The following is a 17,227-nucleotide window of genomic DNA, read 5'->3' as shown; positions in this document are numbered from 1 at the left end:
CACAAAGAAAGAAATTCCTGTGGGGAGTCTTAACAGCCTCTAATCATTTTTACATTTGTATTAATAAATACAATGGATTTTTGTTCCTTGGCAAATCAAGTATCACATTTTCATTTCACCTAACATTTTAGCACCTGTAGTTCCTGTGAAAGCATTCCAATCTGCTGGGTCACACACTGTGGGAAGGAGTTACCTCCCTCTGTTTGTACTGAATGTGGCACCTGCTAATTTCATCTGATAGCCTTTAATTTTTATTACTGGTGGAGTTAATGAGTGACTCCTCCCTGTCCACCTTCTCTCCTGATTTTCATAGACTTGTGTCACCTGTGTGTATCTTTTTTTCCCCAGAAGGAGGGATTTGTTCCATAAGTTTGATCATTCTTGGTCACCTTCTGTCTTTTTCAGTCCCTTTGGGAGCTCAGGTGGTTTGTGTGTGAGGACAAAAGGAGGGGAGAACCGCACAAACAATGGCCAAGATGTTGGATGAATTTATGCAGCATTTTGATAGCACTTCCCATTGCTCTTTATTACTTTCCAAAGTATTAACAGCTATGGATTTCAAATCCTGTCATTTCTATCTTAAGATAACGTTTTTCCTCCAAATGTGTAACTTTATTTCTACCTGAACTTAATTTCTGTCTTTCCCCTTTGGTGGGTCACCTGTGAAGGTGTGGAAAACCAGACCCTTGATCTAGATCCCTGAACAGCTCCACTGATCGCCATGGCGAAATCCTACGCTTTGTTTTCTGTCGTTTAATAAGTTATTTATCCAAGTTAATGTCTTTTTTTAAAGGGTGAATAGTAAACTCTTCCTAATCTCAATTTTAGTTTTGAGTGTTCAGTGAGGTTGCAATTTCAATCTTCTTCAGGAGTCAGAACTAGCAAGTTTTTAAATTTGTGTATTTTAATAAAAATTTCTGTGAACTGGCTATGTAAAATAGATAATACAGGGCTTGTATAAAGACAACACTGTATGCCACAACATCATTCTTTAATTATTTAATTATTAGGTTGCTGGCTTTATAGATCTATTGCTAAACTGTAGTTCTATAGATCCAGATAGGTACGGACAGACCTTTAGATTACCTGGCTGCTGTCCTGGCAGGTAACATGCATGGGCTACACAACAAAGATATTTAGAAATAGCAACTATCATGGAATTCTGGTGATTGAATTTAGGTGTCTGTGATGTTGCTTGCAGACAGCAAGCAGTCTTTCTTCACAGTCTGTAGACTAAAAAGCATTATTAGGATAGGAGCTTTCTTTATCCCAAAGACAAATTACATACTAAAAGGGCTGTTTTACCTCCAGTGACAAAAGGGAAGCCTGCAGTGGCTGGCACCTGACTCACAGTTGGTGTTTGAATGATACTAACTCCATCTTGAATAACTACATCAGAACACTAAATCTTGTCTTTTTATGTCTCAGTGACGAAAACAGCTGAATGTCGTTGTACTAAGAGTCATAGGCAGATTCCATGTAAACTGTGAGGCTCATGTCATCACAACAGAGCAAGGGGCAGTATGAAACCCTAAATTTTAAGATTCCTTAGCTCTTCAGTGGTTAAGTGAGAAATCATGCTAAATAATCACTAAAATAATAAGCAATTTTGAGTAACACATTCAGTAGATAAAATTTGATTCATACAAGATAAAAGCAATAAAGTAAGCTTAATTGCAGGACCTAGTGCCTTCTCCTAAAGAAAAATACACCTGGAAAATCTACCAAAGAACTTAGTCTCATCTTTAGTTTTGGACTAACAGACTCGGAGCCAATAGGGAGTGTCAACATATACTGATTAAATCATCCTGGCCTTCCTTTGTCCTTCCCTTTTCTTCTATATGTAATCCTTCACAGTGGTATGCCAAAGGTAGTACAGGCTTGTCATGTTGTCTTTTTTTTGCTGCAAGCATTGAAAATCACCTAGATAATTTCTTGTCTGTCCAGCAGATGATTTTCAAGGACTTCCCTTTATGTGATTTTCAAATACTTTTGGATGTAATTAAGTATAACACCAGTAACTTCTTTTATCAAATATTTCAGAAGTTGCAGTTATTTTGAAAAATAAAATAGTTTTTAATTAAAAAATGTGACTGTTCCTTAAGCATTCAAAGAATTTATTCTTAGGCTTGATGTAGTTCAAGCATTTTAACCAATGAGTAGAGATTGTTTTGCTTCTTGTCAACTGTAACAAAGAATTATATCAGAAGAATAAGCATCATTGATGAATCAGGAAAAAAAGCCCCAGAAAAATCATGTTTTGTTCTAAAATTTTCCTTGTCTGGGGAACCTCAGTTCTGTTTCCTTTGCTTTGTTTACTTGCTTGCTTGCTTGTCTGCTTGGATTCCAGGGCCGTGACAGTGGATGACAGATACAGTAATTGTAAGATGCTCTGACAATCAGTGCTGTATTTCTAGGGCACCAAGTGAACTAAGGCTGGTGTAATGTAATCACAACCTCTTTACTGTTCTCTGCAATGGGTATTGTAGCAGGATTTCGACTGGCATGCTATTTTTATACACACCTTTTCTTTCTTTTTCTTTATTTGTATTCAAGGAGTAACCCCAGAATTGAACACCAGAAAGCATTTTCCCCCCAGATACCATTAGTTTTTCTGGATATGCATGCTAATTCCAAAATCCTTTAGCATTCAAGCAGCATATTTTTGTTGACTGCTTGAATATTGCTTTCCTTTAAAGCACTGAGTGGTGTTATAGTCAGTTCCCAGTGGACTGATGTACATGAGCATTTATAAGGCCTCTACTTCTTCACTCTTGGCTTGTCTGCTTTCTCCAAACTTGTTAATTGTGGTAAGAGTCATGCTGGTGGCTGAAACTGTTCATTTCCAAGGAGCTCCAGTGGGATGAAGGCTTCAGTCTTTTGCTTTGTAAAAACAGGATGTGTATTTGGAGGATCATCTTTTATTTAAAGATTGTTGATTTTGGCAAGGCAGAGAGAATTAAGATGCCAGCAGTTCATATGCCTTTCACAGTGTCTAAATACAGGGGTTTGCAACCCTGCTGCAGAAGGGTAAAGCCTTTCATGGGTAAAATCTTGTTCAAAAATTTAAAAATTACTCATTTCTTTTCAAAGATAATCAGAAGGCCTATGTTCATTCAAGTTCAAGAGTCATCTAATATAGATATCAGTTGGAAAAAACTGCACTTTAATCTGCTAGAATATGGGCAAAGTGTGAAAATGAGCCTTTTTCAGATTGTCAGGTAGAAGAAAATATAGTTTGACTATGTGAAAAGAAACAGTAGTATGAAGCTTCAAATACTTTAATTGCTTTGTTGTCTGCATTCTGTGGAATATTTACCAAGCATCCCACTACAAAGCTCTCTGAGTGTGTGCTACATCTGATGCTGTGGTTAGGGGGACCATTCTTCAGGGGAGCATCATCTGGTATTTAGAGCTGAGTAATGTTCCTGTTTCAACTTTTGAATGATATAAAGGCAAGAACTACTAAAGAAGAGTTTGGACCCTGTGTCTGAGGCAGAGTTTATTTTTAAGCTCAAGCTGGGTACCCAGAACAAAGAAATCCCTGGGCCTTTAAACCCTCACAGTCTGTGTACAAGATGTTCATGTGCCCTGCATGTGCCTCTTGGTCCAGTGGTGAATTATCATCTGGGGTCTTCCAGAATCTCACTGGACTCTTTCTCCACATCTGCGTGGGCAAGCCATTTACTGCTCTTATATTCCAGTTTGAGGCCCTCCAGGGTCTCAGCCCTTATCTGAAGGAACCCAGTCTTTGTTTGCTGCCCTGCTGAGCCAAGGGAAGCTCACCTGCCCCAAGCTTTGAGCAGGGCCCACTTGTGCTAAGCTGTCAGTAGAAATGTGTGCAGTTTTGGCAGCTGAGTCTGTCTATATTAGCTGAGTGCATTGGGCAGATGTACCTAACTGGTTGGTGTTAAAAAACACAAATACTTGTACGTGCACGTGGATAGTCTTTCTAGCTGAAGAAAGTGCTTACAGAGGAAGAAGCTACTGTAGGTGACTGAGGCAATCAAATGTGTAGACAGGTGCTAAGTTCACTTTCTTCAAGAATTTTTGTTTTCTCTGAAAATGTTTCTTAAAATTCCCATAACCCTCTCTGAAGTCCCATGTGGTGACCCTTCAGAAAAGTGTTAACTCTGTCCTTCTGGGAAACCTCAGAATAGCAATACTTGATCGTGCTGTCACAGAAAGTGCTTTATGTGGAGCTGAATGTTGGTAGCATGGGAAAAAAAAGAAATTTGGGATATTTATTTTGTTTCTGACAGACTGAGAGCATTTTGACATCTGAAAGTCTTTGGGGTTTTTATATTTTGGCTCTTTTTTACATTTTAAGGCAGAACAAACAGGATGGATAGAGGACTTGATAACATTCCTTAAGCACTTGATAAATATTAGGAAAAAAAAAAAAAGGCTGCTCCCTCACAACACTAGCATTATACATAGTCAGTGAGAAGATCCTTTATGTTCTTGTTGACCCAGAGCTAGAAGACCCTAATAACCATTTCTGCTTCTTTGTGAACAAATGTTCTCAGTTACGAAATGGAGTGTATGTAAAGACACATTGAAGAATACAGCTTTTGTACTCTCACTAATAGTGGCCCTGGATTTGCATATAAACCTATATATTAGAAAATTCTCAGGCATATAAGCCACATATAAATATACTAGTTGAATGTTAAGAGGAAGTTTGTGGTCAGAGATACATGGCACATTTTTTCCTCTGACCTAGTCATTGAGGTTTTCTGAAATTCTAAAAGTTCAAAAGATGCGTAACTGTTTTTTCCTCCCTTGTATAAAACACATTGTTTTATTCTCATTATTCAAACTGACAAATTATGTTAAGCTTCATGTTTTCAGCTCATAAAGCCCCTATTTATGAATTCTTTAATGTCTGGTGTATTCCTTAAGAATATCTCCGTATAGTTATATTCCAAGTAGCAGTTCCAAAGTATTTTATCTAGGAAAAAGACCTCAGTACACTTTCCAAAATAAATAATGATGCTGCGTAAATAATTTTTTCCTTACTCCTGAGTAAATAAGCTATTGCTTCAAGAAGCCTATATTGTTAAAGGAGCCTCAATGGATAAGTATGTTATTTTGGTGCAAAGCATAACACAATCTTCTGTATGCACCTATCTGTGCACAACTGACAATTCAATTAGAATTTTCAGATGAAATGTTCTAGACACACTAGATCTAGATAACAAAAGTAAGTCAGTTTTCAACCACAAGAGAAAACCCTGAAGTACAATGCTAAAATATCCTGAAGGAAGAAACTTGGTCACAGGTCTACTTTTCTCCCTCTGGTCAGAAGTAAATAGTTGTAGGGAGCAACCACACTACCTTTAGGAGAGAAAAACTCACTCTTATACTGTCCATTTAGTGTTCATCTTCTTGTGTGTTGTTCCCTGTTGTTACAGGGATTGCAGTTGAGACAAATATAAATGAAAGAAAATGATACTGTTCAGATTGTACCATGACCTCATTTAGCTGGCTTTGTGTGCCACCTCAACATTTTTGCAATCACTGTTAGTTCAGTTTCAGAGGAACCTGGTCTGCAGGGATATAGATATGCAGTGTACCAAAATGCCATTGGAACCTACAGAACTGGTTATTTAGTGCTGGACTGTCCTTCCATTAGCTTCATTGACCCAAGCATTAATACTGTCAGGTTGCTGCTGAATCTGTCTTGTCCCCCTGAATATCTGTATGCCAAATCACGATGGTTATTCACGCTTTTATCAGCTGTTTCTACAGCAAGAGGGCACTTCATCCCTTTTCATCTTTAGGATTCGCTTGTCAGGAGATTAGCAACATTTGTGTCTGACAGCCAAATAATCTAATTATGCTCACCTTGCAGAAATAACAGGATTAATATTCTGCCCATTTTGTTAATAATATTCTGTTGTGTGGGGAGTGAACCTAGACTTGGAGTCAGAAAACACAAACTGTTCCCACCGTGTTTTTCTTATGTGACAGGACTAAGCAAGTCAGAGTGATATCTGCAGAGAGATGTAAATGGAACAAGGCTCACCAGGCCACCACCTAGAGAAGAGATTTATGATAATCATCATGCTGGAGGAGGATAGATGGAAACTAAAACAGTAGTCTTTAGAGGTGTCTCTGTACCACCAGGCTAGAGATGCAAAGGCACAGAATGATATGCTACCCTTCTTGCTGGTGATGAAACCATTCTGCAGCCAAGAATCCAAGATAGAGCTTTAGAGAGAAAATGCAGAACTTCACTTGTCTTTGCAGCCTGTTATTTAGGTCACTGCTAGTAGATGCCATTATGAGCATTCTGGTTCATGCTGCTTTTGACTTTTAATTGCAAACGTTATTGACAAAAGGATAGATTTAGGTAAATGGAGTGAGAGTTTATTTTGGGAGATGTCAGGGATTGCTGACAGAGTTGAGGATCCTGTTCTTGGGTTTGGAATGTCTAAATTTCCAGAAAGTTCTTCGAGTCCTAAATCTTGTTTTGTGTCTATGTTGCAGGGGGGGTAAGATGTGCTTGCTTCTTAGGAATATTGAGCCTGATGGGTAGGAATGAATCAGGTAAAAGACTAAAAGCAAAGCTAGAGTTGTATATCAGTATTTTGTAACAAAGATCAATGTGTCTAGAAGGGCTTGGATCATCCTCTTATGTAAAGGAAGAAAAGAGGAGGAGAAAGGTTGAACTGAAGATTTCAATATAATTCTATCAGGTGTTCTTTGCTCCCATGTTTCCTTTGTTTAGAAGTGAAGGTCTTGATAAATTGCACTGTGCCTTCAACTGAAGAAGACAACAAAATATCCTGTAGTAATTGTTTTTGAAAAGAGTAGTCTGTGTCATGCAGATGTGTATTGGATTAGCAAGAATTTAGTTTGGGCTTCCTTTGTTCTCCTTACCACTAATAAACTTGGTAGATATCTCACCTGCATGGGACTATGAGTGACAGATGGAGAAACAGCAGGAAAGTTTCTGGCTTATATAGGAGATGTCACTGTCTCCCATATTTGTTTGCTTGTCAGAAAATTTGGTAGCTCTGATAATAATGCTTTGTCTGGGACTCCCAGCGCACAAATCTGAGCTGTTCTTGAGGTTTTAGCCTGTTATAGCAGAGCCATCAGACTTATGAGATCACAGAGAATTCAGTGTCTCTTAGAGTGGGGAAAGTTTATCTTGAGTGTTTCCTAATGAACAAATAAGTACTATATAAAGTTTCACAGAGCTGTTTTCAGAAAGTGGTAACATATTTTCCATGCAAATGTAGACCAATTGGAAACATAAATAATTTTAAAAATCCCACCTCCTTACAGGACAAGTAAAACACCTTGGCAGTTCAGATCCACCTCAAACCAGGTTTGCATGACTTATCAATTTTTATCCCCTTTTCCTGTCAGTGATGCTTGTTTCACCCCCAGAAATCCCAAAATGCAGTCCCCTCACAATTAAAGAATAGCAGTCCCACTTGTCTTCTCCTCCCCCTGTCCCATAACAATTTCAGGTATCCCTTCTCACTGGTGTGGGTCCTATGCAATTCTCATAAAAATTATTTGAATTATTCCTCTTAGCTCCTAATAAAAGAGCAGCCTTGTTTGGATAGTATTCCCTTTTCTGTTCACAGGTTAATTCCCAACACTGATTTATCACCTGCACAGGCATTTGTTCTGAATGAACAGATGAATTAATGTTTCCAAGCATTGCTCTTGCATCTGCTTCTATGCATTAGGAAATTACTTTTCATAATGGATTTTCCACTAGAACACACAAACATCTTCCTTTTTGCCCATGATTCTTTTCTTGTGATCTGCAGCTTGTTAAATTTTAGCCTGTTGTGGGTTTATATGGTGTTTGGTTTCATGGCATAAAATCAATGATTCATGTATGGTAAAGCAATTACTAAAATATTTCCTTTCATGAATTGGTCTTACATAATAATTTAATCTTAAAAAAAACCGAAATCTCCCCTAATTTAAAGGGTTTTAATATTCCTTTAGTGAGCATGTCTTTATGAGCCAAATTGCTGTGCAGTTTAGGGTATCTCCTTTTTTCATTTTCCTAAACAATTTCATTAAGCAGGAATGTGAATAAAGGTTTGATTATGACTGAGCATGTACTGTGATGTTCAGCTATCTTGAATTGCCCCGTTTGCCTCTGAACCAGTCTCACTTTCATCTTGAAGGCATTCTGTACTTTGTCTGTGTAAATGCAAATGCCTGATAGCTTAAAATTCTTCATTATCTCTTTTAGTACAATTTTCACTGCTTTGCAGATAGATATCAGATTTATCATCACAACCAGGTCATGCACTTTTCTTAGTTTTGCCCTCTCTCTATTTGCAGATATCTGTCATCTCCTGTTCTTCTGTTACCTTCCTAATCACTGGTTCAGTTAATGTTTCTTATCTTTCATTCCCACCTCAGAAAAGAATTTGAGAGGTTCTATAGAGTTTTGTTGTTTATTTCCCTTTCTTAGCAATTCACAAACTCTGGATTCTGAGTAGAGTTATAAGCTCATCATAAGGTCAGGTGTTTCTGCTTCCACCTGCAAACTGAGTTGCAACAGGATATTTTTTGGTATTGCAATTTGTAGTCTACATTGCTGTCAGCATGGATTTGATGACTGTCTTGTGCACAGCTCTCAGAACTATCTTTCCTCCCTACCTGCTCTTTTTACCAGCCTGAAATCCCTGTATGTATTTGAGTCCTTTTCATAGGCACATGTTGTCACATTATGACATATTATTAACATGGAGCTCTCAGTATTCTTTATACACCTTGGAATTTTTCAGCTACTCAAAGAGCTCTGCTCCTATTGCTTCTTATATTGACCAGTGTTTTCTTATGGTCCTTACGGTGCTTTGTACTTCCAAGACTAGAGCTTAGCACTTTGATCTCTAAGCTTTTACTCAGGAGGTTATGAAAGCGTGGAGGAACTTTGTGGTGTTTATGCAGACCTTGCCAGGAGAGGATGTTGGCAGCTATGGCTTTTCAGAAACTTACAGAAAATTACAATTATTTTCTCATCTACACATTAGCAATATTAAAATTTCAATTAGGATTTTAAAGTTCTTCATAGGGAGACAAACTGAGAGAGAGAGGGGATATAGCATGCATATAATAATAGGAGGAGATACATAAAGATGAATATCACTGATTTTATTCCATTTTATTTTGGTGGGGGCAGATGGTATTTCTTTGCTGTTTCAGCTTACCTGTCCAAGGCAGGTTATTGCTTATTTTAGTAATCCACTGTAAATTAGTTACTTTTGCTAGAAAGAAATAAAAAAAATAGTAAAATAAGACAGAGACATTGTATATATAAAAATTGCACTCAATCTAGAATGACTGAAATGAATATTCCTTGTTTGAACAGAAGTCAAGTGGGTTCCTCCCTGCTGCTTTTTTCAGCTTTACTTTTGGTACTGAATAACATCTTTCCCTAAGTAATTTCATTGACTGCTTAATAGTCAATCTACCAGTGAAACTTCTCTGAGCCTTCCCTGAAACTCAGGGAAGTGTTATGGGGTTATAATTTTTAAATGTTAGTAAACATTAATAAAGGGAAATTGGAGGATAACATTTTTATGAATCCTTTATAATTTTAGAAAAAGTTAACCCCCAGTAAAAAACATAAGTGTAGTTTATAATTTGCCTCTTTTTCTTTCCTGTCCCTTTTCTACTGTTATATTTTGTATTTCCATTACTATTTTTATGTTGTCCAACTTTTAACTGAACCTGCAAATTTTAAAGAATAATAATTTTTTTTTTTCAGAGTGTTGGGAAGAAATTACCTCCAGCCACAGCAACTCAGGAGCCAGCAAAAATAGAAGTGGACAGCAGAACAAAAAGTAGGTTTCATAGGTTTTACTTTTTTGCACTTTGTGCTATTAAAAGCAAGCTGAATGCTTTTCTCTGGTTTTGTTTGAAAGAGTGTCCTGTATTTAAAAAAAGCGAGGATGCAGATACATATATTTAGGATAAACTTTGAGTAGGCGGTACCTAGACAAAATGCTTTGCTTCACAGAATCCTCTGAATTGTTTTTGCTCTGGTGACCCTACATCAAGTTTTCTGCCACCAAAAATCAAATTAAATTATGTGATCAACTTTCAGCCTTGAGGATACTTTGGAATTAATCAGAGTTGAATACAGTCCAAATTCAGGTTGTAACTTGTAGGTGGGTCACAGAAAAACTTCTCACATTGTGAGAATGCCCTTGCCTTTTTCCTCAAAAAAAATATTTCTGTTTCTTTATGTAGCAGAAATAAACTGTATGCATGGTATAGCTTGTACATACTTCTGATAGGAAATCAGAAGAGGAGGCTCTGGGGAGACCTTCCAGCAGCCTTCCAGTACCTGAAGGGGACCTACAAGAGAGCTGGAGAGTGAATTTTTACAAGGAATGTATTGACAGGACAAGGAGAAATGGCTTTAAACTGGGAAAGGGCAAGTTTAGATCAGATGTTAGAAATGTGATTAGATGTTAGAAATACTGTGAGCGTAGTGAGGCACTGGCACAGGTTACCCAGGGAAGCTGTGGATGCCCCATCCCTGGAAGTGCTCAAGGCCAGGCTGGCTGGGGCTCTGAGCCACCTTGTCTAGTGAAAGGTATCCTTGCCCATGGCAGGGGGCATTGGGAATAGATAATCTTAAAGTTTCTTTCCAACCCAAACTATTCTCTGATTCTTGACCTTTAGTTCTATTTTCATCATTTCAGTGCTTAGCAATGAAAAAGTAATGGTTAAATCTTTCAGGTATGTCTCTATGCTGTTCTAGGGAGGCATATATAACTAGCTTACCAAATAACATACATATATATTCTCCATATTTTGATCTTATTTATGTAAAGTTACAACTGAATGTTACAGATTTTGGTGAAAAGAATAAGAGGGAAGAGAACATAGCCAGAGCTTAGAAAAGAAGCTGACTATAACAGAGTTGATCTTCTTTAAAGCTTGCACAGTCCTTGTTTCCTGATGTGTTTATCCTTTTAGATAGTGGGTGACATTTTATCTCAGAACTGAAACACATAGAGACATATGTAGGAAAGCATCTGGATCAGCAGAGCAAGGTCTGAGGGAAGTGTATGGTTACCAACTGGTTTGTACACATTTTCAGCTCAGAGTTGCAAAAGCAGCTTAAAAGAGCTTTTTAGTGAGTTATTGTCCATTAGCTCCACCACAACTTGCTACATCCTCCTGTCTAGTGCCCCTGTGCCAACAGGCTCTAATGGGAAATACTGCAAGAATTCAATTACCCTGAGGAACTGAAAATCTGAAATTCTGAAAAATGTGTGAACTGGTAATGCAGAAGAAGGCTCCTGAACATGTTCTGGAATTACCTTTGCCAACCTGCAGGCTGAACAGTTCAAGCTGACCTGAGTGCAGGTGCCATCAAAGGGGTGGTCCAGGGGCTTTCCCACCTGCAGCATTAATCCTTGTGTGGGAAGCCAGGGTGCTCCTTTCCACATCAGCTCATACTTCTGACAGCTGAAGCTGCTCATTAAATCCCATCCCAGGGTATGGGAGGTTCAAACTTCCACATTTATAAACTGAGTATGAAAACCTTCTGATCAATGGTGAGAAAACTGTATCTTCTACTGTGATCCATTGAGTTCTGACTGACAGAGATTTTTTTCATCAACACTTTTGGGCACTGGATGGTCCTTCTTTCACCTCTGTTATTTTCCTCAGACACATCTTTTTTCCTTTTTGGCCAGAAAAATTCTTCTTCTTCTGTTGCTGTCTTCATTCAACATCCATTTTTACAGGGTTGGTGAGAAGGGTAGGCTACTTGTTTGCACAATATCTTGTTGAATTTTAACTAAACTGCATTATTTATTATTTTATTTCTCCTGGGATCTCTGGGGCCTCAGTAGAATTCTTGGCATCTCTGTTCATGCTTGGGAAAGAGAAGCACATCTATAGGAAGGTCTGATGTAATGTAATTATATATAATTTTCTTAGCCTCAAATGACATCACTGAAGACATATTGCATTCAGCTGAAGTTGTCCTTCACTTAAATTGGAAAGCCTTTCAGTACAAATGAAACATGCTTCAGTCTGTTTTGGTGTTTAACATAGGCAGAGGAATAATTTCTTCAGAATAAAGTTAATGTTTGATAGTCAAAAATGAGGAGTATGGTAAGACTCTGGCATAGGGCTATAGTCTGTCTAGAATTTTTCATTTTTCAAAAATTCCATTTTTACTTTTTACCACAAACAAGCTTGATAAAGCATTTAGTCCAAGGAAGTTTGCAGTCTCAGAAAACTGGTGAATGTTCCAATTGCTGTGTTCAGTGCAAAAATATCATTCTACCTTGGACCTCAGGTACTTTCACTTTTGCCTGGGATGGTGATGTCCCAGTCTTTCTTGGAGTCTTTAATTGCTGAACAAAATACATACTGTGCCATTCTCCAAGGAAGGAGACTTCCTGATCATCAACTGGTATTTCAGATGCTGAAACCACAGCCCTCTCTCCGTTCTTGTCTATCAGGGTCTTCTTCCTGAAAGACAATTCGAATACCCAGTCCTCAAATAGCAGGTGAGAAGTAAGGGAGGCCTATCTGTTTTAGGACTCAGGATACACAAGCCCTTTGCCATCCAAAGCATTTTTTAACCTGAAACATGTGGGATTCATCCATGCCTTGTGCAGAAGCCACACTGCAGACATCCTGTCAGAGTGATGCTGTAGTGGCTGTGTGCAGTTTTTTAGCTGTACTTTGTCTTGGTTTCCCACTTGACCTTGAGATGATGCTGTTATTGAATGGAGGATCAATGGATATGTCTGAGAATGGATGTTCTGGAATGATCCTTCTTGGGCTCAGGTGTTGTTTACCTCTGAGAATCCAGGCAGTTCTGTATACCAAAAAAGAAATGCTAAGCCTGTTCCCAGTAACTAGAGATGTGCCTGAGTGTGCAGCACTCAGCTTCCTTAGTGCAGTAGTGCATTTACATTAACTCTGGACTAATTCACTGATCTATTATTTAGCACAGCTGCTTTTCAGATTCTGGATATAGTCAGAATAGGAAAAACCCCATGATGATTATTTAAGGTAGCATGCCACTGAAGTGTAAAATGTGCTGAATCTCATATTTATTATCTACATGCTGCTTTGCATCCACCTAAGTTAGTGTGTGTCAGCTTTCTATCAGCTTTTACATGAAATGTTATATTGTCTCAAAGACAATGTAGTGAGCAGGTGGAACATCCTAGCCGAGTCGACAAGGAGACATCCCAACCCTTCCTCAGAATGCAGTAAAGAAGCAGTTAGACACCCCATTCCTCTGAATCTGAGTTGTGACCTGGTGATTCTCACATGCTTAGTGGTTTGGAAAAGCCACCAAATAATTATTTCATAGTGTTGTCTGCTTTCAGAACAGGGGAAAGGATTTTTCCCCCCCCTTTAAAACTTTGGTTTATCGCCTTATCTGATTTTTGTTTCTTCAGAGACACCAGGGGAGGTGTGGTGAGTTGAACTCAGACAGCAGCTGTGCTCAACTCCAGCCACTTGCTCCCCACAGTGGAGGGAGCAGGGGAAGCAAAAGCAAGAAAATTTATTAATAAAGACAGTTTGATAAACAAATGAAAGAGAAATAAAGGTAGGCAACACAAAGGCAACCACCATTCAGTAGATCAATTTATTCACCACCTACAGAGTTTCAATGTCCAACCAGTTTCCAAGGAAAGGAAACCTCCTACACCAACACCCCCAAAACCCACCCATTTTTATTGGGGAGCAGGAGGCCATATGGCACAGAATATCCCTTTACTCATCTTGGGTCAGCTGCTATGTCCCCTCCAGCTTCTTACCCATCCTAGCCTACTTGGGGGATAAAAAAGGGGGGAAAAAAAGAAAACTGTGTAGGTATGCTGGGCAATAGCCAAAACACCAGTGCAGTTTTAGTCTCAAATCCAAAATGCAGTACCATGTGGGCTGCTGTGAAGAAAACTAACTCTATCTCAGCCAGACCTAATACAGGGCATGGCCAGAAAACCAACTGCAATGGTCATGGGTAAATTCAAACATTTGTGTTCAGAATAAGAAATCTGTGAACTTCTTGTTTGCTTGAACCAATGACAAATAATATTCATGCTGTTTCTGAGTGACAGAACTGAAGAAGAGCTTTCCTGCTGCCTACTAGTACTATTTAATTTCTCAAGCTGATGGTGCTAACAGAGAGCAAACTTTCAGATGCATATTTGTGGGCTGCTTCTTTACAGCTGATGTTCCTCTCACTAAACTTTAGAAGTTTGGATGGATCTTATGTGTCAGAGCCCTAAGTTTGGGTTATAATCATGAGTTTGGTATCTGGACTTTTGGGGAGGTGGTCCCACTGGAGATCTGTCAGTGCTGTCCAGGGAGTTCAAATCATGGTTCAGCTAATCAAATGCAGCTGTCTGCTCTTGGAGTCAGGAGCGGCTCTCAAGGCTTCACTCATTTTAGTGACTTGATCTCCATTGACTGTGGTGCACTGACCAGGTTGGTTCTAACATCAGATGCCTGAATATAAATTCAGACTCAAGCTGGAGGGCTGAAATCAGTAGCCTGCATCAGGAGCTGTTTGAGACACCCCCAGGGTGTTTTGTTTTGACTTGCCTCCAGCTGTCAGACCAGAGGGCCCTGGCATGGGTTCAGCCATACTATGCATGTGTCTTACATACCCACGAGTGTCTGAAAAGGCACTTTGTGTCTGGGCAGCTGAACTGACCCCCTGTTTGAGCCTCAAATACCCTCTAGTGTGATAATGCAGGTTCTCATTATAGTAAGTACAAAAAAATAAGTCATGCTTCAAATGAATTTGTATTTCTGTGGCCTGCCAGTACTTCTCTGCATTGAATATGGAAGTTGAGTAGACAACTTGAGGTCAGTTGAGGTCATCAACACTGAGACTTTAAAGTGAGGTAAACATTTCTACAAAATCACGTCTTCTACACAGTCACGTAGTTTACTTGGTCCTTTTAGACCTGCTGTCTTAGAGTATCACATATTTTTATGCATAGTTTCACAGCTGTGAAACATATTCCCTTTTTATTTGTAAGGCACGTTGACATACTCATCTGTTGCACAGCAACATGTAAGTAACTGCTTTTCATGAAAACTGCTTTTTATGATTTCTGAGTAGGAGTCCTGGCTTCTGTATTTTCCAGATGAAAGTTGAGATAATGCCCTTATTTATACAGTAAAGGAAAAAGGGTTGAGGAAACTTTAGAGTAATGCTCAAAACTCTTACATTGAGTGTACAGGTGGTTCAGTTATTAATGCATTAACATTTGTTAATGTATTATTTATTGTTGTACCATCTTTATGGATTCATAAATATCTGCTTTCTTGCACACGAGGGGATAGATAAGCTTTGTCAACATACTGCACCCTTTATGCTTCCAGTTTTTGTGATCTGGTGGGAAGCATACCAGTGGAACTATGGAAGGAAGTGTCAAATACAGACTTACTCAAAGGGAAAGAGTTTGTGGCAGGCTGTCTGGAGCAGTTTAATTTGAGATAATGGTTCTAAGGGCTGTAGAGCTGACTCCCTGGATGACGTGTGTGGGAATGCTTATCAGCATGCAGTTTTTTAAATATTTCATATTGTTTATGAAAGTTTAAAATACAAAGAGAAAGATTGCAAGGAAATAAGGCAGCACAAAGAGACACTAGTGGAATATTCTATGAAGATTATTCACCCTTGAATAAGCAGTTGTTATAAAGTGATAATTTATCTCAGTGAATGTTCTTCCTTTCAGACAAGGAGTATTGCAAAGTGATATTTCCGTATGAAGCGCAGAACGATGATGAACTCACAATCCGGGAAGGTGATGTTGTCACACTTATTAGTAAGGTAAAAGCAATATTTTTCTCCTATAAGCAATGATACAGTTTTTAAAATTGGCATAATTTAATTGCCCTAAAATTAGTATTTGTGCCTATAGTGTTGTTGCTAAACCAATGCTAGTTTGACAGTGAAACATTATGCAGGCTTCAGAGCCCTACATCTCCCTTCTTTTTGTGCTCTAGAGCCTGCCCCTGATAATGAATGTTAAGCGAAGAACAGCCAATGTGTACTCTTGAGTCTACAAATTTATACAATTAATTTTAATTTGAATCTGCTGGCAGATCAACAAAAATTGTAAATTGAGCTCTATAACAAACATAATGGCTTAGAGGATAAACTGGAAGATTCAAGAAAACAGTGGCTTTGAATATCTCTCTTTGGTGCAAGTTATTTTTCTTGTAGGAATTGAGAATTATATTTTTATGTTAGATTGAGGCAATGTGCCTAAATTAACTTACTGAATGAAGCATTTAAAATTTAGCCAAACTTTACATTCTGGTAAATCAGAAAAAGATGACAGAACAGTAAAGAGATAGTTTTAGATCTATTCTTTTTCTAAAATAATGAAATTGTTCAAGATTAGAAATGAAAAAACAGTGCCAGGATTTATGTTAAATCTTCAAAAGCCATAGAGTGAGATGGTGAGTAAACAGTTGGTTTTGCTTTAGAAGAGCTGTGCACCATGTTACAAAGAACAGATTATAATTTAGGTGCACTTAATTTCCTGCTCCTGTTTAAAAACTTTGCAGTTTGTTTAAAAGTTTTTTGATTTCTGGACATAAATATTTGGGGGGGGAGGGGTGTGAAATCTATAAACTAGAAAAGGCTGTGGATTTCCCATGAGGAAGATTAATCATAACAATGTACACAATACTGCTGCTCTTGTTTGTGCTTATATGAAAGTAAAATAATTCATTCCATAATTGATGTGTCATAAAAAATTGTTACTTGACCAAACAATTTGGCACTGGGTGGAAAATAACCCCAAAATCTTGGGAAGTACATCTGTTGCAGTGTTTGCCACATATAAGCTATTTTCAATCCTAGAGGACATCTTATTTGTCCTGAACAATATGCATGTAACCAAAGAAAAGTAATGAGACATTTGGTAGGAAGAGAAACTTCAAATGTAAAAATAAATAGTGTACATTAAATATCCTTTAATGACTTGCCCTCATTGACTTTTGTTTAGCTGTTTGTAGAGGTGTGTAGCTTTGCCTGATTTAGAATGTTCTCATGTGAACAGTGTTTCTGATCATGAAAATGGCTTTTAAGATGTTGCTCCTGTCCACTTAATGCTTTATTGACCAGAATGATTTAATTCCCCAAGATGGCTGGTCTCTGGGTGGAGCTGTGTTCATCAGCAAGCATAGATAAAAGGACAATTACATTACTGAGGTTTCTAGGTGA

At 38.2% G+C, this 17,227-nt stretch overlaps 1 protein-coding gene across 1 annotated transcript in view; it reads left to right on the top strand.

The window, feature by feature from the left end:
• The window catches only part of SH3KBP1 (SH3 domain containing kinase binding protein 1), a 184,876-nt gene that overhangs the window by 117,550 nt on the left and 50,099 nt on the right, over window positions 1–17,227 (top strand). Inside the window, exons 7-8 of the mRNA XM_062515143.1 lie at window positions 9,758–9,833; window positions 15,729–15,823. Of these exons, the coding sequence (XP_062371127.1) occupies window positions 9,758–9,833; window positions 15,729–15,823 (171 nt within the window). The remainder of the gene's footprint in view (window positions 1–9,757; window positions 9,834–15,728; window positions 15,824–17,227) is intronic.

Source organism: Cinclus cinclus, chromosome 2 (genome assembly GCF_963662255.1).
Source record: "Cinclus cinclus chromosome 2, bCinCin1.1, whole genome shotgun sequence".
Taxonomy (NCBI): Eukaryota; Metazoa; Chordata; class Aves; order Passeriformes; family Cinclidae; genus Cinclus; species Cinclus cinclus.
Note: the sequence above shows the minus strand (reverse complement) of the source record. Positions and strands in the feature narration are given on the sequence as shown.